The sequence below is a fragment of the Melanerpes formicivorus genome, unplaced genomic scaffold (assembly GCF_026170545.1).
Source record: "Melanerpes formicivorus ecotype bairdi unplaced genomic scaffold, bMelFor1.0.p_v2 SCAF_32, whole genome shotgun sequence".
Classification (NCBI taxonomy): domain Eukaryota; kingdom Metazoa; phylum Chordata; class Aves; order Piciformes; family Picidae; genus Melanerpes; species Melanerpes formicivorus.
The window spans coordinates 2,866,893-2,892,577 of NW_027142384.1; the positions used below are offsets into that span (position 1 = coordinate 2,866,893).

Sequence of the window (25,685 nt, forward strand, 5' to 3'; positions counted from 1 at the left end):
GGAATGATTATTTAATACTTTCTGCCACATGAGAAGTAGGAGGTGCAGTAATCAATTCTCCAACTGCAGGTTCAAAAAAAAAAGACAGAAAGTGCAGCACACATTAAAATGTACAATTCATTCCAAAAGGTGTTAACAGAGGCCAAAAGTATAAATGAAAAAGACACGGCCACAAATGCATAGAAGATAACCATAACTACTGGGAATAATTGTCTGAATATAACTTCTGAGCCAGAAAGTTCTTATATGTTGATTGCTGGTATCGACATCTAAAAAGAAAAGAAAGAGGAAAAAACCGATTTAATTTCTGATGACAGTAAATTCGGCACACAGGATCGTTTTTTTGAACACACACATACACACACACATTACCTCCTTTGACCTTTTTTATCCTGACTCTAAATAAAAGCTAAGGTTAACATACAGGATGAAGATCTACATGTTGATATTAAATCAGAGCTATTAAATTGATAGTCCAAATGGACACGTAAATAACCAGGGTTCAAGGTTCACGATTGTGTGATTCATACAAATGAGCAAAGTTGCAGCCATAACTGGAAAAAATAACTATGGAAAACAAAATTTCATGTAGGAAATTAACCTATTAATGCTAGTAAAATTTTCTTCAAGTATTATGTACTTCAGAAAGCATTAGGGGAACCTCAACGGTTTGTAAGCCTTCCAGTTAAACTTTCCCTCAACAGACAAATATTTTGGCAGGTTTCCCAGAAAAGGTTTTTGTTGTACAGTGCTATGTGAAATCAATTTCCATAAAACCAACAGATTAAAATCCCTTCTTTACTGTAAAAGCAAAATATACAAAAAATAAGGTATTAAAAACTGCTTTACTCTCCCTTAAAACCTTTGAAAGCTTCCCTAATATTCAAATGAGGAGTTTTTCATGTAGAGGCAACATTTGTTTAAGCTCTCTCTGATACTACAGCAATCATTTTTTATTTCTGCTTCCTGAGCCTTTCTAGCAGACCAGGGCATACAATGTCATCCAGTAACAGCTGAAATTATTCAGAGCAGTGTTTATCTCTTGGCTGTTTGAAATTGCTTTTGTTTGTTAATTTATTTATTTTTATCTTAAGCGTTGCATTTAGGAAATACATGGAAATACTTCATGCTGCTCAAAGGCAGCCAGCTGGCAATTTCTTTGGTCAGATAAACTATATATGAGCAAGGCCAGATATATGCTAAGGTCTTCTGCATCATCCTCACCCTTATAGGATGTGCTTTTTGTCAGTACATGAATGTTGGACGATATATACTAAACAGAGTTTTGACTTAGAGGGGAGGCAGAGAAACATGATTCATCTTCTGGAACTAGTCCAATTCTTAGTTTTCCTTGATCTTCTATTTCCTGATGTTGCACAAATGACTGAGTTTTTCTGCATATGAGAACCCCACCTATTATTTGGGCGATAGTGAGTATTGCTCTCTTTCTTCTTGTACCTTTAAAATAAGCATCCTTTCTTTTGTATATGTTTCTGTATAGCAGACAGGAATGTTACCTGTCCTCAAAAACTGAGTCAGGTGTAGGTATCCTTGAATTATGGCTGATCAGAACTGACACAGATAGGTGATCCACATCTACATACAGGAATAACCTCAGACTGGAAAAAAATGGCCAAATGAATAGCACTGGTTTTGGCTTTTAGCAGCTTTCAGTTCTAGCACAACATAATTTTAAGGGTTTTTTTGCACTCCTTATCCTGGAAGTTTTTATCTTTCAAGGAGACCAAGTCTCCTGAGCATGATGTAATTTGAGATGCCTGAATGGTCATCAAGTGTCTGTGGACGGTGATCCCAGTCTGAAAGCTGTAGCAAAAACTTTGAGGGTTTAGCTCTGCAATATGTGCTGCAGTGACTTGTCTGGGTTGGGCTTGGGTTGTCTTTTGGTGTTGGTTTTTGTAGTGTGGTTGGGGTTTTGGTTTTTTGGTTTTGGTTTTTTTTTGGTGGTTTGTTTTTTTTTTTTGTTATTGCTCTTTGCAGTTCACTATTTCAACTACACATTTGCCTATATGTTTTTAAAGAGTGCTTATGGTTGCATGCATCACCCTCTAGACTCAGTAATTTGTCTCATTGTATTCACCACAAGTAGCCTGATTTCTCTCTTGAAATCTTGATATAGTTTATATATAGCACATTTTCACAGGGCCTATCTCACCTAGCTTCAGTTGTTTATGAGGCAGTCATTCTAGACTCTCTTTATGGTCAGCAATAAGAAATAAGAACTTTGAGGGTGAAATTCACCCAACCTATTTGATATCACTCCTTCAGAAAGAGATGACTCATACCCTGGAAATGCCAATTCCTCTCCAGTGAATATAAAGGCAGGCTACATCATTAACTGTGATGCAGACATTTGCTCAGATTGATCCCCAGTAAGAGCCCCAGTTAAGCACTAGGATTCTGATGGGGGGCTAAATGCTGGGTAAATTCCAAACAAGATGTTCCACTCTTCATGAGTTCATGCTGTAAGAGACATACAGATACAATCAGAAGGGAACACTGTGACCATAATAGCTAGCACTGAGAGGTAATGACCTCAGCACTAAATCAACTTAAATTCAGTCATGTTTTTGATAAAGAATTTGAACAGTGAATTTATGTTGTACATGGGTATGGGAGAGCACATCTCAAATGAACAGCCTGTACCTATCAAAAGGAAATGCCATTTTTGGGATGAAGTCTTCTTATTTTTTATTCTGGAAGCTTATGTTGTGGGACAGAGAGAAATGGGAACTAAACTTAGAATTTATAATACAAGACTAGGATGAGGTATAAAGGATATTGATAGTGAAGGGAAATCGTGTGCAATTCAAAGAGGAAGGGTGATATGTTTAGAACCAGAGAAAATGATGTTTCATCAATCAAGATGCCAGCTGATAAGGCGTTAGGTAAGAGTAATAGCTGTCTGAATAGATGGAAAGGTTGTGCTATTAATGTTATGATGGTAAAAAGACCCATAAAGCAGACGAAAGGACTGAGTGAAAGCCACTCAGTATGAATGCCAGAAAGTATACTCCATTCACATTATTTGGACTAGTGTAATGGTCATTTTGAAAGGGAAACATGGACTAGAGTATCATCTTTAAATCAACAGAATCCAAAAACACCAACAAAACCAACCTCACAAGTATTTTCTAAGAAAATAGTCCTGGGGCAACAATGACTCTCCTCTAGCAATACTACTCTGATTATTTTTCTTCTCATGTTTTCTTCTTTTAGTTTTGCTCGTCCAGGGAAAGGGTCATGGCTTGGTAAAGGCAACCTGGAGACAGGAGCAGACCAGTCCAGTATGTCATTAGAAAATCTAGTTTTTGGAGCTGGCTACTGCAAACCCACCTCTTCAGAGGTAAGAAGGATGAACAATGCTGATTTAATTCCATTTGTTCACACAGTGTCAAAATTATCTGTGAAGAACATGCCCTGGTTTATATTGCTAATAAAGCGGTTTAGTTGGAGGAAGGACTCCTCAAACATTTCTCCATGAACCACATGGCACTTGGATATACAGTTCCTGGTGTTCATTTCCCACCTGTATGAACCAGTTTAGAAAAGTTTGCGATAATATGTTCTGATTGTCAGTGACACTTTTAAAATAGGACACCTGACCAAGTGTCTGCTGTAAGATGAAATTAATTATTCAGTAAAAGATCCTTGCTTTCAGGTCTTACATTCAGGAGCCATTATTAAGGATGTTGTGGAGGAAGAGTTTGTGCCTGGAATACTGAGTATTGTGAGAGCTGGTGACAGGGTGTTATGCATATTAACTTATTCAAGACAGGGCCCACAGTTAGTGTATGCATTTGATGTAACTTACAACAGGTGAAGGGTAAAGCTTGTGCAATTTTTAGTACAAAGACATTTGCTTGGAAAATAGTGAGTAACTGTGTGGTTGGGTGGTTTGGATTTTTTTAAGTGCTAGATAACAAGTGAATTTTGTCACACTGCTGCCTGTGAAGGATCCTATACTGGAGCAGGTGGCTGTGACCTATAGGATGATGGGTATCAATTTGCTCTTATTTCTCATTCTACTGTGTTTAATTAGTAATAAAATAAATTAGTTTCTTAAGTAGAAACTGTTTTGGCCATGTTAGTATTTTTAACTGATGTCCCTGTCCTTTTATTCACCCATGAGCTTTTTACTGCATTTTTCTCTCTCTGTGCTGTTGAGGAAGGAGAACTAAAACAGTGGCTTGGTGGGAACCTGGTGGGCGGCAAAGGTTGGCCCACTAGACATGTTTCAGACAATATTTGAACACATATAGTCACTGTAGAAGTTCTCATCTTGTTTATGCAGTTGATTTGCCTTTTTCTTACTGAAAATGACTGCTTTCATTTACAAATAAAATCTATATTGATAGTCAGCACCTCTTGCTACTTTCTGAGCTAATCTTCTGTATTTGGACTGCTGAGGTGCTGCTGGTTAATGATAGATCCTGATGGCAACTTGTTCTGCACTTCTGACTTCTCAGGGCAGAGAGTAATTAAATGTCAGTGGCTTTGGATTGTATTCGTGCATTTTCCCTAGCTTTCCCCAAGTGACTTGTGAATACCACTGACAGGTTCCTCATTTCCTGGCTTAGCAGAGTAGTGACAATAATTAATCCTGTTGAGGCTTTAGTGATTTTTCTTCCCCCCTATGTTTTCTACTCTCTTCCCAGACATCTACTCAGCAAACAGTTATCTTCTCTTTCTCTATGTGTCCTTTCCTCCCTCTGTATTTTCTCTCTATCTGCACTATACTTTTCCTTTCAAGAACAATTAAGACAATGAAGATATTTCTCTTTTAAATAAGATATTTTGTGGTCAGCTAAATATGAAGGAAGGTGTTACTAATTTCTCAAGCTCTCTTCAACTCATAGCTTACATTCACAGGGAATATATGTCAAAATAGAATCATATCTACTGCAGGCTTGGGAGATCTACTGGGATGAAGCAGACTCATGAGTCATACATGACTGTCTTCCCTCAGGGGCTTCTGAATTCTCTTTTTGGTCTGCTAAGTTGCTTTTCCCTGTGAGGAAGTTCAAGAGGTTGTTTCAGATGTTACAAGGTCTGTATCTTAACATCACACTGATTCATGCTTTCAGGTCATCTCAAAAGTCATAAGACCTGGAGACTAAAAAATATCTATACATCCTACATCTACAGTAAAATAAAACCAAGACGTTCCTTGCAGGACTGAAAATCGAATGGTTACTTACACTTCAGGAGTTTTATGCCCTACTCTGTACCATGCTTTAATGTCTTTGCAATACTGTGCATCACATGCCTGCTGTGCTATAATCAAGTTGAGTCAGTGACATAGTGGGGGTTATTAATAATCTGTACTCAGAGTAATCTTATTTTCATTTTGATAGCACTTGAACTGCAGATAGATTGACTTCTAAGTAACCACATTGATTAATCATACGACTTCCCATTAATACGGCACTGGTTTCTGATAGGAAGTGTTATTCTCCTATCCAGCATTGATATAGCTATGCCCAAAGACACAGTGTTTATGCCTGACATAATACAAGAACTATGAGTGTCATTCAGATAAAACTGCATTAATGAGAAGAGTTCTTTTCCACAGTTTGTTAATGCTTTCATCTTTTCAGCAACATGTGAAAAGCCTAGGCCTCTCCAGCTAAACACCTTACTCATCTGCATTTTATTCTTCTTTGCTTCTGTGTAGTTATATAGTTAAAATTCTCTTTTTCACCTCTTGAAAAGGGAAAGTTGTGCATCAGAGAATAGCCCCTGTAGGGTCCATTGCGGAAATTGTAGTATACCCTGAAATCCCAGTTTAACTGAGAAAAGAGGTAGGTATACATAGCTGCAAACTTCATAACTCTTCAGACACAGGAAATTTAAGGTAGAGATTTAATGTAAGAAATTTAATGCAGAGATTCATGTTATCCATCTTTCTAATTTTGTTCCATTGGTTTTGGCTGGTGTGTTGGTTGGTTGGTTGTTGGTTGTGGGTTTTTTATCCTCAGGGCATCTGCTATATCCTGACTCTAAATCAAAATTATATAGGAAAAACAGAGAGAAAGAGACAAAGAGAAAGAGAAAATAATATAAAGCAGTAGGCTGAGGGAATACGGGTGAGAGATGGTAAAAAGGAAAGAGTTATCTTTGCAAAAGAACTAAAACTTTGCAAAAGAACTGAAACTTTGCAAAAGATTGGTGCTCCACTGTTTCCTTTTCAGGGATGGCTATGCATACTTTTGCCTTCTCCCCCCCCCCCCCCCCCCCCATTTATAACTAGCACCTGATGTACCGAAAGTTCTGTGAAGTTGTCAAAGCTTTTTAAATGTCTTTTTTTTTTCTTCCTAACTTCATACCAATGGAAAAGTTTTATAAACAGTGTCTGATTATTCACAAACTGAAGGCATAGTTAAGATTCTGATTGTACCAATTTACACCTTGAGTATGTAAGATATGTGGTAGATTCTATGTATGTATTAACAAATTTTTTTTTCTTTTTAAATCATACCAAAAAAAGCCCACCCAGAGCATTTAGAATAGCTTTTACTTATTGAATAGAATAGAATTAACCAGGTTGGAAGAGACCTTTGAGATCATTGACTCCAACCTACCATCCAACACAATCTAATCAACTAAACCATGGCACCAAGCGCCCCATCCAGTCTCTTCCTAAACACCTCCAGTGATGGTGACTCCCCCACCTCCTTGGGCAGCCCAGTCCAATGGCAAATCACTCTTTCTATGAAGAACTTCTTCTTTCAGCTCCTTCATGCAATTCTCAATTTTTCCATACAGTTTCAATAGCTAAAACCAAAGAAGCACGTGTCAGACTATCCTCCAATTGTCTCATTTGATCAGTGAATTGGCCAACCATAGGAGGAGCTCCACCATAATTTCTTGCCACAATTCTGCTTGCCAGAATTTTTCATAAATTGAGGGACCCAGAACTGGACACAGTACCCAAGGTGTGGCCTAACCAACGCTGAGTACAGGGGCAGAATGACTTCCCTGCTATTGCTGGCCACACTGTTACTGATACAGGCCAGGATGCCATTGGCCTTCTTGGTAGTTACTTCATATAAATAAAAAAGCCTGCAGAAGCCTCATTTACATAGTTTACATCAGAATTTTATCCAGTATTTTTAACATTACTCAGAAATTACTTCATTTTTTGTCTCAGACTTCTCTTCTTTGGTGTGAATGTGGTAAGGAAAGCACATCTTTCCTGTGTTGTCATGTGTATGTAATGGATGCTTTCAAAGGAACATGATTCTTTCATTGCTTTGCTTATGTAAATGGTGATTAGTTGTGACTGGGACTTCAGAAGATGTCCAACAGATAATTATTCTGAAATAGTAAAAAGGCTGATATACTGTTCTTTATAAGGTGTAATGACAAGTGTCTTTAATCAGTGTGTTCAGGGCACCATTTGTGATAATTACTGACGAAGTCTTTAATCTTCAGTTGCCTGAAGATAAATGGCTGAGTTTTAGAAAGAACTGAATGATTTTCTAGCTGCAGCAGAAAACATGGTTGACTGATAATGTGACAATAACCGGTTCCTTTAATCACTAGTATATTTCTTTTCTGAGGCTCTTAGGTTTGATCTGGTATATGCAAGGTATAGCAAGACAAAGATTTGCATTACAATGGAGTTAAAAAAACAACAACTGGGATTAAATTGGAATTAGGCCTAAAACATAATGTTGAAAAAGATTTGCAATCTCTTCATTGTGGGAGTTCAATCAAAATGCTATGAAATCATCTGGAGATTCTTGTGAGACTCTAGACAGGGTGATGATAGAATCTCCTGGAGAAAATCCTTGGAAATTGATTATATTGAAGTGATAATTGGTTCCTTTTGAAAATCAATAGAATTTGCATAGGAAGTTCTAGCTATGTTTAGTATTTTTCTGCAATGTTTGTATAGTTGAAAAATCACATCTCTGCATTTTTTTATACAAACCTCTCTGCTGCATTCTCTTTACAATTCTCATTGTTTCTCTGGACACCACTGTGAAAAAGCCAATCACACTTACACTTTTATAACTGAAAAGTAGTGTTTTTTATGGCTGATTTAGAGTAGTTGTGAGTAGAGTGATAAATGGCAGACTGAGCATGGAGAATTTACTTCTCTTTCCCTGCTATTATTACAGTTATGTACTAGAGAACTTAATTGGCCCCCATCACCATAAATTCTCACTTTAGGGCTGAAATCCACTGATGTGGTTTGTGTATTCTTTCACTTGATCAGCATTCTTGCAATCAATCTTTCTTCAGTTTTCAATATTGACTTCTGAGAAGTTCATAGGAGGATGCTTGGGACAAATACTGCTTGCTGAAATGGAGTACACAAGCTGCAGGAACAGCCTTTATACTCTTCCATTTAGGAACTGAATGTGGCTGCTCTCTACCTTTTGATAGAGTACTCTGTGAATCAGTTTTTCTTTCTTCTCAGTATTTTTTTCCCAGCAATACTTCTTTGAAAAATTATTTTCATATGCCTTAAAGAACACTACAATAATTTTAACTGACTGAAGATGAAAGAGTACTTGAAAGGAGACCTAATCAACTCTCATAGCTTCTGAGAGAGATGACAGCCTTTCCAACAGGAGCACAGATGCCAACAACAGCGCAGTAGAGATCCATCATCTGGAAGCTAGCCCTTCGCTATTGGCAAGTGTCCCAGACAATAGCTCAGGGACTGGGGAATAAGAAGAGACTCCTTTTCCCAAACACTTTGGTTTTTTTTCCTTTTTTTTGGAGAAACAAATCTCCAAGTGACAACAGAAGTCTGTATTTCTGTTCAGAGCAAACATGCCAGTCATAATGACCCTAGAATCATTTTTGCAGCTATAATGAATGCTAAGTCTTGATGCAGCACTTGTGCATGATATTAATATTATAATATAAATATTAACTTGTGCACAAATGACTATCACTGCTCTGAGGATCGGTCAAATTTCAGCAGTCTGATAAAGAGAAAGAGTGGACTAAGGGAATAGAGATGGGTCAGCATGTTATAATTCTTAAATGTATTGCCAGATAGAGGTGAATAACATTAGAAAAGACTTTAGCCACTATAGATAAAGCCTTGTTTTTGTTGTTTTTTTTTCAGCTTCATGGAAAGATAAGAATAATTCTAGCAGCTCTTCAATGCATGAGTAACCTCTGAAGCTGATTTAACTTAATCACATCTTCAGAGTCTATGCTGGAGTGTTTTGATGAGTAGCAAAAAATGAAATTTTGGGCAGAACTGGGTAATACTTCAAGTAAGCTCTGTGTATACCCAAAAATGGTGTACAAGTATTCAAGTGGTTTAGACATTAAGTATTTGGGTGAGAATATAAGTCTAAATATATGTTTAGAGTAAGCTAGACACAGTCAGAGGCATATGAGCTTACACTACTTCTCTGACTGGCATAAACCTGGAGAAATCAAGGTTCTAGTCAGTCTGCTTTTACCTTAGAATTTACCTTTGTCATTCACAGCTTCATAGCATGGTATTTGAATAGGGTCTGGTGTATTAGCACTGTCTGTGCACTCAGTTACTCTGTTATCCCAGGACAGCTGGATGTGTCTTGATGTGGGAAGGAGATGAAATATCATTTGTCTATAGCCTCTGATATATATTAAGCCAGATAAGGACAACAGTCTATTTCTTTCACTTCTACTCCTTGTCACTTCATAGAAACATTGAATGGTTTTGATTGAAAAGGACCTTTGAAGGTCATCCTGTCCAACTCCTTTTGGCATGAGCAAGGACATCTTCAACTAGATCAGGTTGCTCAGTCCCATCTAACCTGACATGTTACCAAGCAGGTTCCTATGAGTCATATGCAAGTGGGAAGAAAGCATGTCTCTATTGACATCAGCATTTTATTATTATTATTATTTGCATATGTTGTTGCCTATCCCACTCTTTCTGTGTGGTTCCCAATTGACTTCTCATTTTTCCCAAAGATGTGAGCACATTATGTCGATTTGAATATTCTCTGTCAAACTGGATCAGAAGTTCAACAAGTTTTATATATTTCACAATCAATCACAATTAAGTATTAAATGATCACTGAGACAGCAGATGTAAAGAAAAGGAAATCCAAGCCTAAGCCCTGACAGCTTCAGAAATTGTATAACTTCAGGCAAAGCCTTCCTCAAATTGCCCAAATATTGGTTTATGCCACAGCCCTATCCTTTCTGAAAAAGGACTGAAGGAATTCTCACTGCTTTCATTTGCACAATTGTGATGAATCCTACAAAACTCAGAGAACTATCTTCTGGCAATGTGTTATATCAGCTATCTTTTAAAATGGAGTTAAAAAACCCCATCCTTTTAATGTTTCTAAATATGCCATCTTTCAGGTTACCTGACTTTTGTCCATTACTCCATAGTGGAAAATAGTCAACAGAATATCTCTTGGAAGATCGTACTCCAAGGTTTGTTGTAAAACCGAGTAAGAAAAATCAACTTCCATGCATTTCCCAGTTATTTTATTGAAAATAATTCTATGGTTCAGGGAGTTCCATTGCTCAGATAATTCAAGTTTTCAAAGTGATTAAACAAGATTAATTGTATTTTTCTCTTAGAAATGTTCCGAAATATGTTTGGTGGTTTTTGTTTGTTTGTTTTCAGGAGTACTATTTTACTTCACCAACCATACCCCAAAATAATAATTTGCATCCCTGTCTGAAGGAATCTTTCTTCTTTCAAACAATTAGTCATCACAAACAATGCTCTGCTTTGGCACAGGTGCTGTAATGATGATCTGTTTGCTTTGCTATGGAGGGATGTGGTTTCTATGCCTTCTGCTGCAAGGAAAGAGCTCAATATCTAATGCTGTTGTTATGCTGCATTCCTGAAGTCTTCACTTATGACACTTTCAGGCAATGAATCATTTATAGCTACTTGACATGCATGCAAATAACCAACAAATTACAAAGCCAATTATAATACAATATACAGTCCTTTCTGTCACTTCAGAAATCCACAATTTCTGATTTAACACTGAAATGGAAGCAATGACTAATCAGAAACTTTCTCAGGTATGTTACTATAAGGAAATTGTATTAATTTGATATAATTTACTGCGTAGCTGGAGCTGCATAAATTTGCATAAGTATTACATTTTCACAGGCTCATTTTCCTATCCCAGTTGATGCTTCCTGTATTATGCATAGTACATATACCAGCCCTCAAGTAGTTTACACGCAAACCCTATCAAATTTCATGATCCATGAGTAGCTTACCATTTTTTTCTGAAGGTTGTCACTTTTTGGTTTTAAATAAAATACTTATAGTGAGCTCAGTAGTGGAGAAAGAAGGTTTGACTGACAGCTCTGGAGAGTCAAACTGTTCACAAAAGAAACATAATACGTAGAGTGGAAACAGTGCTTTACCATACCCATGACTTGACACTGCTTTGGAGGTACTCCTCTGTCCTGTTTGGGTTTTCACCCTCACTTCTCATCATCTGGTTTTGTCTACCATTGGCAAATAGAGCTGACTTCAACAGAGATGTTGCATATTCCTTCAAGATCTGTCACATATAAGATGACAATGACTTTTGGTTTGGGCTGTCAAAGAGCAGTCATATAGAGTCTTTATCTGACTTTATGCCTTTCTTTTGCAGATAGAAAGAGGTTGGAAAGATATTGAGAGACCTTATTGCAGCCTTCTCACATTTTAAAGAGATGTTATATTAATGACAGGGTAACACTGGCTGTGTAACAGGCTGAAAGAAATCATAAAATAAAATTTTAAAAAATCTGCCTTACTAATGAAATGTCAAACTGCTTAAAAAAAGGAACCTAGAAAGGCTAGAGTAATTTGTCACTGCCAAAAGACAATTAAATATTTCCTCTCTAGCTATTGTTTGACAGTGTTGTTAATGTTTAAATTTACCAAGCTGAGGAAGAGATCAGAAAGAGTATTATGAATATTCTAATTCTTATCTCAGTTTGTGAAGACAAAGAGAATTAACCAGCATGCAGCAACTGCTCTAATTATAGAGACCTCCACACTGAATTCTAGGCAGCTTACAAGTTGCATAAATTTGGGTGGTCATGTTTGGCACCATATCCCTTTTCTCCTATGTGCGATCAAGAACTAAAATGACCCACTGTGAAGCTATTTTCCTTTGAATCTTTCCTTCTGCACAAATATCAAGAACACTTATCTGAATTATATCTGAGAAGCAAATTCTGTTTCTACCTGTAAGTCTTCAACCAGCCATGAAAGGATATATAGAGAAACAAAATACTATGTCTTGAAGTAAACAGCAGTCTATCTCCTTCCTTTTCTAATTACATGTTTTCCAAAGTAGGATTCCAGTCTTATGTCTTCATCTATTTTTTCCTTCCTCTTCCCCATGGATCCATGTCCATTTTGTCAACAAATTCCCTAAGTTCTAGTTGTGAACTCTATTTGCCTCTTATAGGTGGTAGGCTGCAATAATGAAGTCACCTTTCAAACCAAATACATCATATTGACCCATCAGGGTCCTAAGCACTAGAACTTTCTGGTTGATATTTTTGACTCCACCTCCAGATTTGGAAAATAGTTTTCAAAAGAAACCTTTTTTTTTCAGGTTACACTAAAAATCCATCAAAGACTGGATCCATTATGACAAGTTGGTGCTTCAATGTTTGAAGAGATTAAATTAACTGTTCCTCTGTGCATGAACACATTTTAGCTGAGCATAGTTTTATTTTAAGAGAGTAGAAAGACGTGAAGGCTCTTTAGGCTTAAAATGTCAGCCTTGCGTGCTGCTGTCTTGAGGGCTTCACACAACTCAAGCACAGCTTCTCAAATTTCACTAGGACCGGGATAAATTTTTATTGTCATGATCTGCTACATAAACAAAGCAAGCTTGGTTGCTGGAGGTATGTTTCTTTGATGAGACTGCAATGTTAATCCTTTTCTTAGTGGCAGGATATCAGTTAGGACATTCTTCCTCTGATTCAAGTGATAATACTCAACCTTAAAAATAGGACTCATCAAATGTTTGGTCACTGTGGATTTCAAAGCAATACCTCTGAATATTTTGGAAAGGCAGAAAAGCAAAAAAATTTCATAAACCCCAATGGAGTAGGATTGGGACAAGTGCAGTGTGACTCGGTCTATATCTCAAGACTGAATGACATGCAGAGGATACAATGTCACCCTACCTCTCCCCTTACATGTGCCAGCCCATTGGTATGCCATTTTCATAACAAGTGGCAGAGCTCAAATGCTGAGGTCAGGGATAGGAAGGGGTGATGTGATTACTGAGTTCAGTCCACCACCTTTGTAAGAAAATGTGAAGTGGATATGTATTATGGTAGGTCAAAATATATTTTCCATACAAACATCATCTCTGCATTCTACTGATTATTGTTCCCTAGCTTAAAGAATTGGTATGGCATCCTGTACTGTCTTACTTGTTGTCCAGGGAGGTAGTCGAGGCCCCATCCCTGGGGGTGTTTAAGAGCAGGCTGGACGAGGCTCTGGCCAGCCTGATCTAGTGTGGGGTGTCCCTGCCCATGGCAGGGGGGTTGGAACTAGATGATCCTTGTGGTCCCTTCCAACCCTGAATGAAACTATGAAACTATGAAACTTGATTCAGAACAGAAAGAGTGATTGGCCATTGGAATGGACTGCACAGGGAGGTGGTGGAGTCACCATCACTGGAGATGTTTAAGAAGAGACTGGATGAGGCATTTGATGCCATGGTTCATTAGATGGCATTGAGTGATGGGTTGGACTTGATGATTCTATTCTATTCTACACTGAAACTTATCTAGCTTCATAATGTACAGATGAGTTTAAGGGACATTTTAATTTGTATCTGTAGTGCATTAAGTAGGTGTGCATGAAGTTGCTTCATTTTATTCTGAACAAGGAAATACTTTCTTTCTAATGTGACCTAACACTTTTTTGTTGTTGTTGTTCTTTTTCCCCAGTTTGGGCATTGAACTGTAAAATCAATTATTCCTGTAGCTCTAGTCACATATGAACAGAGATCTAAGCCTGAAGTCACTTTCTTTGTGGCAGTGACTGGCAGGATTTAATAGAGCCTGGCACTTCTAAATAGGAATCTGTAGTCCTTGCTGTTGCTTTTATTAAGTAAACGGCATTTCAGAGTGACCATTTACTCTGTGCATCAGAAAGCAACACTGAGCAAAATAGCTTGGTTCATGCACTATGACAGACATTCAGTGTGTTTCATGGTATATTGTGCTTAAACACTATGAAAGAAATGGCATCTGCAAAAGAGCTGTCTTTAACTAATATTTTTGTTAGGTCCAAACTAATCCACACACTCTGGCAGATTATCTTCATTTGGCTCTTGTACCAACCATAGCTATATCCTTCTGCAGCGAACACTGATGACAGCACAAGATGGAATCTTCACTTCCCTACACATCACTTCCATATCAGACACTTCCAGTTCCTGCTTTTTCTCCAAGTTAGAGGATTGTTCAGCTCACACCAGGTCCACTAGTTCTTTCCCTTTGCCTGCACCTGGAAAGATTAGCTCAGATTATCTTTCTGAGCATTCATTTTCTCATGTGTAAAATATAGACTGTTTTATGATGCATTCAGGCTTTATAAATGACAACTGCTAGATAAAACCAGAGCTTGTTAATCTCTGTGTTTTGTTTTTTATTGCCATTGATATTTCAGTGTTTCCAGGCTGACATAAATATAACCACACACACCCAAACACATACCCCCAGTTAAATCCTGATTTTTAAACCAAAAAGCTGGAAAATTTAAAACAGTAAATCAAATTAGAAGCCATTATCTGCACTCAAGCTTCTGGTTCAATTTTCCTTCATACATATCCTGTGGAATTGAGGAGCATTTATAGGAAATAATGTTGATTAGCCTCAACATCTGAAGTAGAGGAGATGAAATGTGTTCGTAAAATGCTTTTTTGTCTCTATGTGCTATGAAGGGAGTCCAAGTGATAAACTGAGCCGGACATGTTTGAAGTCCAAAGATAAAAGTTTTGATAGATACTAGTCTCACCATTCCTATGTGAGCAAGCTCCTCATTGCCCTCTACAACTACCTGAAAGGTGGTTGTAGCCAGGAAGGGGTTGGTCTCTTCTCCCAGGCAACCAGCACCAGAACAAGGGGACACAGTCTCAAGCTGCACCAGGGGAAGTTTAGGCTCGAGGTGAGGAGAAAGTTCTTCACCGAGAGAGTCATTGGTCATTGGAATGGGCTGCCCAGGGAGGTGGTGGAGTCACCGTCCCTGGAGGTGTTCAAAAGGAGACTGGATGTGGCACTTGGTGCCATGGTCTAGTCATGAGGTCTGTGGTGACAGGTTGGACTCGATGATCCTCGAGGTCTCTTCCAACCTTAGCGATACTGTGATACCGTGATATATGTTAGAGCTTTGATTATTGTTGCCTATGTAATTCATTGCAAACTTTGCAAGATAAAACTACTAGGTAGCTATAAAATACTCAGAAGCACTTTTTATTATTCATGTATTTATTCATTCATTCTTCCATTTAGTATCAGACAGTACATAGACAAATCTTTCCACCACAAATCCTTTACATGTGTGATTATAGAGCAGTAAGTCATCTACACCCTATCCAGAGAAGCAACTTAAATTGTTCTTCCCTGTTGCTATGTATAGAAACATTGGTGTTTTCAGTTGCCCTGAGTGCCCATTCTAATGGCACAAATACATTTTATGCCACTGAACAGGATCTCTTGTTATGTGTGTGAGGATATACATACTTGTGGGAGAGACAAAAACTGTCAACAAGCATCCTTTTAAAACCTGACTGATTTTGTGCCTGCTACCTGCAGGGATGTTCAATAATAAGGCAGTTCTTCAGCTCAGGGGTCCTTGTTTGATCACAACATCAGGAGTGGATTTGCTTTCCTTATCTGTGAGCAAGCAGCATGGACTCTTTTTAATCAGAAAGAACATTGTACTGAGGCCTTTTTTGATGTCATCACAGTGTTATTTTATTCAGGATATCAGAATTTACACAACATGTGTATGTATTTCTCAACAATAAATTTTAAATTGTATACAAATACCCTTTTTTGACCTTCTATTACAGAAATGATCACTTTCAAACCATTTGAAAATCAAACGCTGTTTTGTTTTGCATTGTTGTTTTTTGGTTGGTCGGTTTCCATACAATAGTTATTTAGTATTGCTTTATCACCTCTCAGCCAAAGGATAATTCACTGTGCTTTGTGAATGTTCTGGACACAGATCTTAATAATAAGAAGATGAAGATATAGCTAATATGTGTCATTTTCTTACATATATCTAACAGAGAGCAAGGAAAGCATATGACTTTTCTTGTGCCAGATGATTCAGTTTTCATCTTGGAAGAAGTATTCCTCCTGTCAGACACCTGCTCTCACTTTTATGAGACATCTCCCTCAGTGCTTAATTTATTGCTATAGAAATGTTTTTATGGGTTTAATTTTCTCTATGGAGATGTATAACCCCCTAGATCAGGTGTAGGAAATGGAAACCCTTCTTATTCAGGGCTCTGTAAGGACTTCTGAAGAATATTCTGCGTGTGCTTTTACATGAAGAGCTATCATGATTGCAGACACTTGTGGTAATATGTAAGATACAACTTGACCTTCAGACTCTAGGTTGTTTTCAAAATGATGTGGGAAGCAGATTTCAGACAAGCTGAGGACATGACAGAATTTGTTTTCCTGTCTACTGAATGGAAATTTAAAAAACTGTTAAATGTCCCCTAAAGAAAAATTCTGGGAAAAAAACCCCACAACCAACCGAAACACCTGTTCTGGGAAGAAAGCTTTCTAATTAGTTTTTGATCATTAAACTGCACAATATACTGCTATTTGAACATGATCTTGGTGAGAAAGAAAATTTAAAAAGCAGGCAGTTTTATTTGAACTGAAAACTCAAAATGGTTTGCTCTAAGAGTGTCAGTATGAGGCATTTGGAATTTCAACAGTGTTTACCAGATTTTTTTCTTCTAGACCTCTAAAGGAAATCAATGTGATCTGTGAAGCATTTTTGATTCCCTAGAATGGTGAGTTTAGATTAAAAATTTCTGTCAAGTGAATTCTTCTCCACTTTTTCTTTCTCAGCCACTTTTAATTAAGAAACCCATGGCTTGTGTTTTGAACAGTAAATTATGTTGTTGAAATGCTGAGACACAACCGTTAGAGCTGACGGTGAAAATTCTCTTCTACCTCTTCAGAGGATGTCTTTTTTTCAAGGCTGATGGTTCCTGTTATGCAAGGATCTCAAGTCAGATACTTTCATCCTGCTAATTTTGTACAAATTGTACAGCAACCAGTTTCAGCAAATGGGGTAAGAACTTGCCCTTCTTCCACCACTGGTACCCTCTGCTCAAGCTGTAGATTTTACATTTTACGTTTTCAATACCAATGTGATTAATGAAGACAGATCATACCTCCCTCAATGTGCACAGTCATGTGAGTCTCTTCACATGGAAAGGGAACATCTGTGGGTCTACCACTGATTTCTCAACAAGAAATAAAAAAACAGGATTAAAAAAGGGAGAGAAAAGAATTTTAGCCATATAGGATAGGATAGGATAGGATAGGATAGGATAGGATAGGATAGGATAGGATAGGATAGACTAGGTTGGAAGAGACCTTCAAGATCATCGTTTCCAACCTATCATCCAACACCACCCAACCAACTAAACCATGCAACCAAGCACCCTATCAAGTCTCCTCCTGAACACCTCCAATGTTGGTGACTCCACCACCTCCTCGGGCAGCCCACTCCAATGGGCAATCACTCTCTCTGTATAGAACTTCCTCCTAACCTCCAGCCCAAACCTCCCCTGGTGCAGCCTGAGACTGTGAAATCTGTGTTTGTAAATCTGTGTTTGCTTTCTGTCTCTCTGCAGGGCTAGATATGGCAAACCTTCTGGTTCTGTAGGGTCTCTATCTTAACTACAATATATATAGTATGAATATTTTGGAAATTATGTCAGTTTATGTAAAAGAAAGCATTTTGTCATCAGTGGCAAGAGCTAAGAGTGTAAGTGAGCTGTTCTAAATATGAAGTTCACATTCATCCTATAGCTATGAAATAGCAGGGGGTAATTCTTGTGACTGTATGAAGCCTCTTTGCACTTAGCCATTAATGTATTGGTGGTCCAGGAATCCCGCAGTTTGTTGTCTATATGGATGAGAATGGATCAACCTGAGAGGAGATGGCTACTCTTATAAACAGTATTAAATCATGGCTGTAAAATCTTTTTGGGTTGGAATTTTGATCAGACCCAGGGATTTCTTGAAACAACTCTGTGAAAAGCTTTGATATAGTGACAAACACAGTGACGAACATACTGCATGGTCCGTCTGGCTGTCCCAGAGATTCCTGATGCAGAAGTGACAAAGGTGAACACAGATAAATGGTCAGGATAGGATAGGACAGGACAGGACAGGACAGGATAGGATAGGATAGGATAGGATAGGATAGGATAGGATAGGATAGGACAGGACAGGACAGGACCGGACCAGGTTGGAAGAGACCTTCAAGATCATCACATACAACCCATCATTCAACACCATCTAATAGAAAGTATTTCTTCAGAAGTCTTTCTAGAACAGTCTTTGATAAGCATTTGAGACATTATGCTGTTTAAGAACATCTCTAACAATGGATTATGCATATACTGGAGTGGTCATGCAGGACCACATCCTAGCTGGTGCAGGTATTCAGTTAGAGGAGTCTCACCTGATCCAGATGATGATCACTGTAAGGTCCTTTGCACCATCCTCTGGACAGCAACCAACTGTCCTGTTCAGGAGACTGTATTTCCATACAAGCATTATCTGATGCAAAGATCCCAATAAATTAGGATTTTTTGTTTGGTTTGTTGGTTGTGGTTTTTTTTTTTATCAATAATTGAGAAGCATAAGGTAACTGAATAAAAGCTGCATGACATAACTCATGGTTCCCCTCCTGTTTTACTTTTTCTTTAATTATAAAATACTAATACCTCTTTTGAACATTTGTGTTCCTACACACATGAAAGAGTATTCTACTCCTCATATTCCTAATTACTGGGAATTATTATCTTTTAATTGTCTTGCTTTTTTTTCAAGGAATGATAATGAGATGGAAACACTAATCTATTTTCTCAAACCATAACTAAAATTTCACTTCTAACCATGAAACACCAGGAAATTTCCTATCTTAGAAAATGGTCTCTCAAACTCACTGACCAAGGAGATGAAGAATCTCTTTAGTCAGTGAGTTTGAAACTAGAATAGAACTTATATATAAGGTGACCAATATGAGCATGCAGAAGGATGAACATTATCCTTTCAGAAACTGCATTCATCATGGGATGCTGAGGTTTATTTCTCTTTTTCAAGCAGTTCCCTTGATCTTCACTATAAGCAGCAAAGTAGGCTTGTTCTATATACTAATGAAATACTGCTGGAGACTGCTAAACTTGTCCATTTAGTCTGGAAGAGCTTTTTAGTATTTTAAAATTCTTGGCAAGCAATTTGAATTATCTGAATTGTGAAAGGCTGTGTGGAATTAGATTAAATGTAAAGAATTTACTTTACCAGCTATTAGTGCTATTGTTGAACATTGCACAGAGTTAACAGAGCTTGTGAAATTGCTTTAATACAAAACAAATACAAATAACTTGCTGTATATTACAAAGCATAAAATCCAATTGGTGCCTTTTGATGCTAAATAGATTTAGTACTCTGGAAGTGGATATTCACAAATTGTTCTCTGCATTTGAATAATGATTGTCATGAACTTCATTTAATTACAGTATTTACTTTTCTCAAGTAATTTTTCTCTTGTTATAAAGGAAAAGTGCATTATAAAGTAATGCACTCTGATTATAGGAGAAATCTGTTGACTGAAAAAAGCATTACACAGGAAACCTATTCATTTAAAAGCCTGATTTATTTAAGTGCATTCAACAGGGGCATTGTCAACAATGTTTAGTTTGTTTGAGGTTGTTGATTTTGTAGGCTATTTTACTTGCCTAGGTAAATCTGGAAGAACATCTTAGAGGACAGATGAACAGGGAACAGTGATAGCCCAGTGCTGGGCTTTGTAACAAAATTCAGCTGAAGACTTTACTTTTCCAAAGCGCTAGGCAGTTGTTTCTATCTCACATTTGAGTAGGTTTTCTTATCATTACTCTTTTGTAAACTCAGAAATAGAGAAATTAAGACTATATATACGTGATTTTTCATAACACCCTGCAGATATACCTGAAGTGATATGCAATTTTAGATATAATATGTGCACTTAGTTGATCACCTAACTCTTTAGAAAATTTGTTTTTCTATTTTGCTACTGAGAAGCAAAGAGCTATGAAGTATTCTACATTTACTCAGTTCCTGAGGTGAGCAGCTCTTGTGTTGGCATGATCAGCAGCAGAGACCTCTAATGTGGTGCACATTGGCATTTCTGCAACTAAAGGGACCTCAGGGGAGAGGAAAGGCCCACAGGAGCTGACAGCTGTCGTTAGAGAGTGGCTGATGAGACCTGTTGCTGAGGTGAGCAGCTCCAGTTCACTCAGAAGGATAGACAGGAAGGGCTCTGTAATTCTGCCAGCTCAAACAAAGAGCAGTAGTATCTACCTAGAAGGTAGCCCTGTCGTCTCTAAACTCCACATCTGCTCTGGTAGGAAGAAGCAACCACTCAGGTGCAAACTGCAGGGTCTGCCCGGATCTTATGCCAGTACTGGATGGAAGCAATGAACCCACTTGCAGGAGGTTCACATATGGAAAAGGACTCCTCTGGTTAGTGACAGAACTCTGGAGGAGATGACAAGGCTGAGGAGTATCAAGGAGTCTGAGAGAGAGATAGACTACCGGAACCACATAGTAGGGTTGTTTACCCTGGAAAAGATGAGGCTTGTGGGAGACCTTATCTCTCTGTATAAGTACCAGAGGAGGTTGTGGTGAGGTGTGGGTTGGCCTGTTTTCCCATGTAACAAGTGACAGGACAAGAGTAAATGGCCTTGAGTTGCACCAGAGGAGGCTGAGATTGGATATTAGGAAAAAATGTCTTCACAGCAATAGTTGGTAAGCATTGAACAAGCTGCCCAAGAAAGTGCTTGAGTAACCATCTCTGGAGGTATTTAAAAGATGTGTAGACATGAGACTTAGGATGCAGTTTACTTGTGGCATTGTTAAGTTTTAAAGTAGGGTTCAATGATCATAAGGATATTTTCCAACTTAAATGATTCTATGAGTCTACTTCTGTATCATTCATTCATTCCGATGCCTCAATTTCCTTTTACTTTAAGAAGCAGAACAAACAAACAAACAAATCCTGTAGGAGATTAGACCATGTATAATGTTCTTAACCTCATTGTCTCCACCTTTTCAAATGTAGCACTCACAAGATTAGTTCAGTCTCCAAAGTTCTCTGAAGTCACTAGTTGTAGCTCCTATTATATATGTAGCTCCTATTATATATGTAGGGCAGGAAGAACCTGAACTCCCTAGTGGACCTGGAGGGGAACACAGTTACTGAGGATGAGGATAAAGCTGAGGTCCTGAACACCTTCTTTACCTCAATGTTTAACAGCAAGGCAGGAGTTCAGGACGAGTGGTCTCCGGAGCTGGGCGTTGGGGTCGGGGAGCAGAGTAATACCCTGGAAATCCATGAGGAGTTAGTTCGGGACCTGCTGAGCCACTTGGATATCCACAAGTCCATGGGACCAGATGGGATCCATCCTAGGGTGCTGAGAGAGCTGGCGGATGTGCTAGCTAGGCCACTCTCCATCATTTTCCTCCAGTCCTGGCTCACTGGTGAGGTCCCAGATGACTGGAAACTGGCCAACGTGGTCCCCATCCACAAGAAGGGTCGGATGGAGGAACCTGGAAACTACAGGCCAGTCAGCCTGACCTCAGTGCCAGGGAAAGTGATGGAGCAGATTATCCTGGCAGCAATAACTGCGCACCTGAAGGATGGCCAAGGGCTCAGGTCCAGCCAACATGGATTCAGGAAGGGCAGATCCTGCCTCTCCAACCTGATCTCTTTCTATGATCAGGTGACCCGCCTGGTGGATGTGGGGAGGCCTGTGGATGTGGTCTACCTAGACTTCAGCAAGGCCTTTGACACCGTCCCCCACAGCAAACTGCTGACTAAGCTGTCAGCCTGTGGATTGGACCACTACACTCTGTGCTGGGTTAGGAACTGGCTGGAGGGCCGGGCCCAGAGAGTGGTTGTGAACGGTGCCGCATCCAGCTGGAGGCCAGTCACCAGTGGTGTCCCCCAGGGATCAGTGCTGGGCCCTGTCCTCTTCAACATATTCGTTGATGATCTGGATGAAGGGGTAGAGTCAGTCATCAGCAAGTTTGCAGATGACACAAAGTTAGGGGCAGATGTTAGTCAATTAGAGGGTAGAAAGGCTCTGCAGAGGGACCTCGACCGACTGGACAGATGGGCAGAGTCCAATGGGATGGCTTTCAACAAGTCCAAGTGCCGAGTGCTGCACTTTGGCTATGGCAATCCCATGCAGAGCTATAGGCTGGGGTCGGAGTGGCTGGAGAGCTCCCAGACAGAGAGGGACCTGGGTGTGCTGATCGACAGCCACCTGAATATGAGCCAGCAGTGTGCTCAGGTGGCCAGGAGGGCCAATAGCATCCTGGCCTGCATTAGGAATAGTGTGGCCAGCAGGAGCAGGGAGGTCATAGTGCCCCTGTACTCTGCTCTGGTTAGGCCGCACCTTGAGTACTGTGTCCAGTTCTGGGCTCCTCAGTTTAAGAAGGACATTGAGACACTTGAGCGTGTCCAGAGAAGGGCAACAAGGCTGGTGAGAGGCCTTGAACACAAGCCCTATGAGGAGAGGCTGAGGGAGCTGGGATTGTTTAGCCTGGAGAAGAGGAGGCTCAGGGGTGACCTTATTGCCCTCTACAACTACCTGAAGGGTGGTTGTAGCCAGGAGGGAGTTGGCCTCTTCTCCCAGGCAACCAGCACCAGAACAAGGGGACACAGTCTCAAGCTGCGCCAGGGGAGGTTCAGACTCGAGGTGAGGAGGAAGTTCTTCACCGAGCGAGTCATTCGGCATTGGAATGGGTTGCCCAGGGAGGTGGTTGAGTCATCGACCCTGGAGGCGTTCAAGGGGAGATTGGACGTGGCACTTGGTGCCATGGTCTAGTCATGGGGTCTGCGGTGTCAGGTTGGACTCGATGATCCTCGAGGTCCTTTCCAACCTAAGTGATACTGTGATACTGTCTGCCTCTCTAACGGTAACTTGCTCAACATAAGAAAGAATCTCATTGATGAATTCGTCAGACAGCTGCTGGAAAATATGCACATTTGGAATCTGATAGGGTAACTTTTATTTTATTTATTTATTTTCATCTAGTATCAATACAGCAAATGTCCTTTCAAACAGAACAGCATGGCCAAGAATGCCAATAACATCCAGGCCTGTATCAGGAATATTGTGGCCAGCAGGTGCAGGGAAGAGATTGTGCCCCTGTAGTCAGTACTGGTGAGGTTACACTGTAATACTGTGTTCAGTTTTGAGCCCCTCACTTTAAGAAGGATGCCTCTAGAGCATGTCCAGAGAAGGGCAATGAAGCTGGTGAAATGCCTGGAGAACAAGTCTTGTGAGGAGTGACTGAAGGCACTGTGATTGTTTAGCCTGTTAAAGAGAAGGCTGAGGAGAGACCTTATTGCTCTACAACTACTTGAAAGGAGGTTATAATGAGGTGGAGGTTGATCTCTTCTCTCTAGTATTGAGTGTTAGAACAAGAGGAAATATACACAAATTGCACCAGGAGGAATTTCCTTACTGAAAGAGTGGTCAGGCATTGAAGTAGGCTGCCCGGGGAGGCAGTGGAATCAACGTCCCCATAGGTGTTCAAAAAACATGTGGACATATCACTTCAGGACATGGTTTAATGGCCATGGGGGTGTTAAGCTGATGGTTGGACTTGATGATCTTAGAGGTCTTTTCCAACCAAAATAATTCTATGATTCTACATGTATATAAGATTTAAATAATAAAAAAAAAATCTTAGAGCAAAATATTTCAGAGACTGTAATTATCAGCATTATTTGTAGATGTTTGCATTTTTCCCTGTCACTTTTTCCATCATGTCTTGGCTCTCTTAAGCTATTTTGCCTCTTACAATGTTGGCATAATGGAAGTCATACTTTTGTCTGGTGTCGATATTATTAGTTTCTGTATTGTCATCCATCTTTGCTATCAGTACCTTAAGGTTGTATGTCTGGAAGTGAAGATTCGTCAGTGACTTATTTGCTCTCAAAATCTTGAAAAGTAGAAAAGGTCAAAAGCCAGAGACGCAGTCTGCTGTTACAGACAGAGAGGGTCTCGGAAAAGTAAATCAATGAAGGTGCATTTTACAACTAGGATACAAAAATCTGTTTATTTACAAAGTAATGAGAATAAAATAACAGTCAACTCAAAAGGTCATGAGAATCTTTACAAAGGGAACTAACATGTACTTCTACTATAGATATTGCAGGCCTAGGGAAACCATCTTGCTTTGCGCAAACTGGGATTGTCAGCTTCAGTATGAATTTTTGTTTTAATAGTTTTGCCTTAAGCAGAAGTAAACCAATATCTGCCCTCTTGATTCAAGAGACCAGAGAGCTGATTACTATGCGGCAGTTTAATGGGTAACAGCCACTGGTTTTCCTGACTACTAGTTTTATGGCAGTGTTCTTCCTTAGAGTATCGTGTACTATGTTTGTTACTGAACTTCAATTGTTAGTGTTGTGGTCTGTATCCCTGTTTCAGGCTATAAACCAGGAATAGAGAGACACTTACACAAACGTAGAGAAGAAGGTGCAATTAAAATAGTGGGTGTGGAAAGTTTGCAATCTTCAGGCCATCCCAAACACAGACATTCCTTGACATTTCTCAGCATCATCTGACAGATGCCTTCCTTCCATGCTGGGGTCCCTGCAGATAAGCATGAACAGACCTTAGTTTGCATTAACTTAAAAGGTCCCCAAGGTGGATTTAATAGTCGCTGTTGTGTCCTACTCTGCACCCTGTATGTGTGTCACACTTTTCAAAAGCAATGGTCCTGTGAGAGCAGTAGTGTCTTGAAGGTACTGAAGCAGTTGTATGCTTACCCCATCAGTGATAACCAGTGAACTAAGTCACAAACTGTTCATGTTCCTCCAGAGCCATGCAACAATGACAGTCCTATCCTAGTGCTTTGTGCAGCCCATATGCTGAAAAAAACAGTTCTAGATATATTTTCAATATACTTGATGTTGCATAGAGTTCAAGACAGAGTACCCAGGTGGTTTTCTCACTTCTCTTTTCTGGTAACCCTTTCTTACTTCTCTTTGGGGGAACAATAGCCAGATATAATCATTGATTGCAAGTGCTCACGCACCTTTCTACTGCATTGTTGGATAAAAATTGTAAAATGCACACAGAGACTTTAGAAATATGAGCTGTTGCTGATAGCAACCCCCTTGAAACTCTCCATGAAATCCTGGGTACAAGCCGACAGGTTAATAAATAGTTTTATTTTAAATCTGACCAGTGTAAATTTTACGTATGAGTAATTTATGTAAGTGGTGGGTTTTGTCAGAAAAAACCTCGCTTGATTTATGACACCCTAATGTATACTCAACTTTATTCTAAGTGTAAATGTGCGGCCTGGGAAATTTTGGTATTAAACATGCTGTGATTTGTTCAATTACATCTCTTCCCACAAGTGATGTA

The 25,685-nt window shown here is 39.2% G+C and overlaps 1 protein-coding gene across 1 annotated transcript in view; it reads left to right on the plus strand.

Moving 5' to 3' along the window:
• FAM135B (family with sequence similarity 135 member B) overlaps nt 1-25,685 on the plus strand; it is a 244,861-nt gene that overhangs the window by 177,908 nt on the left and 41,268 nt on the right. Inside the window, exon 8 of the mRNA XM_068155482.1 lies at nt 3,238-3,364. Coding sequence (XP_068011583.1) covers nt 3,238-3,364 — 127 coding nt within the window. The remainder of the gene's footprint in view (nt 1-3,237; nt 3,365-25,685) is intronic.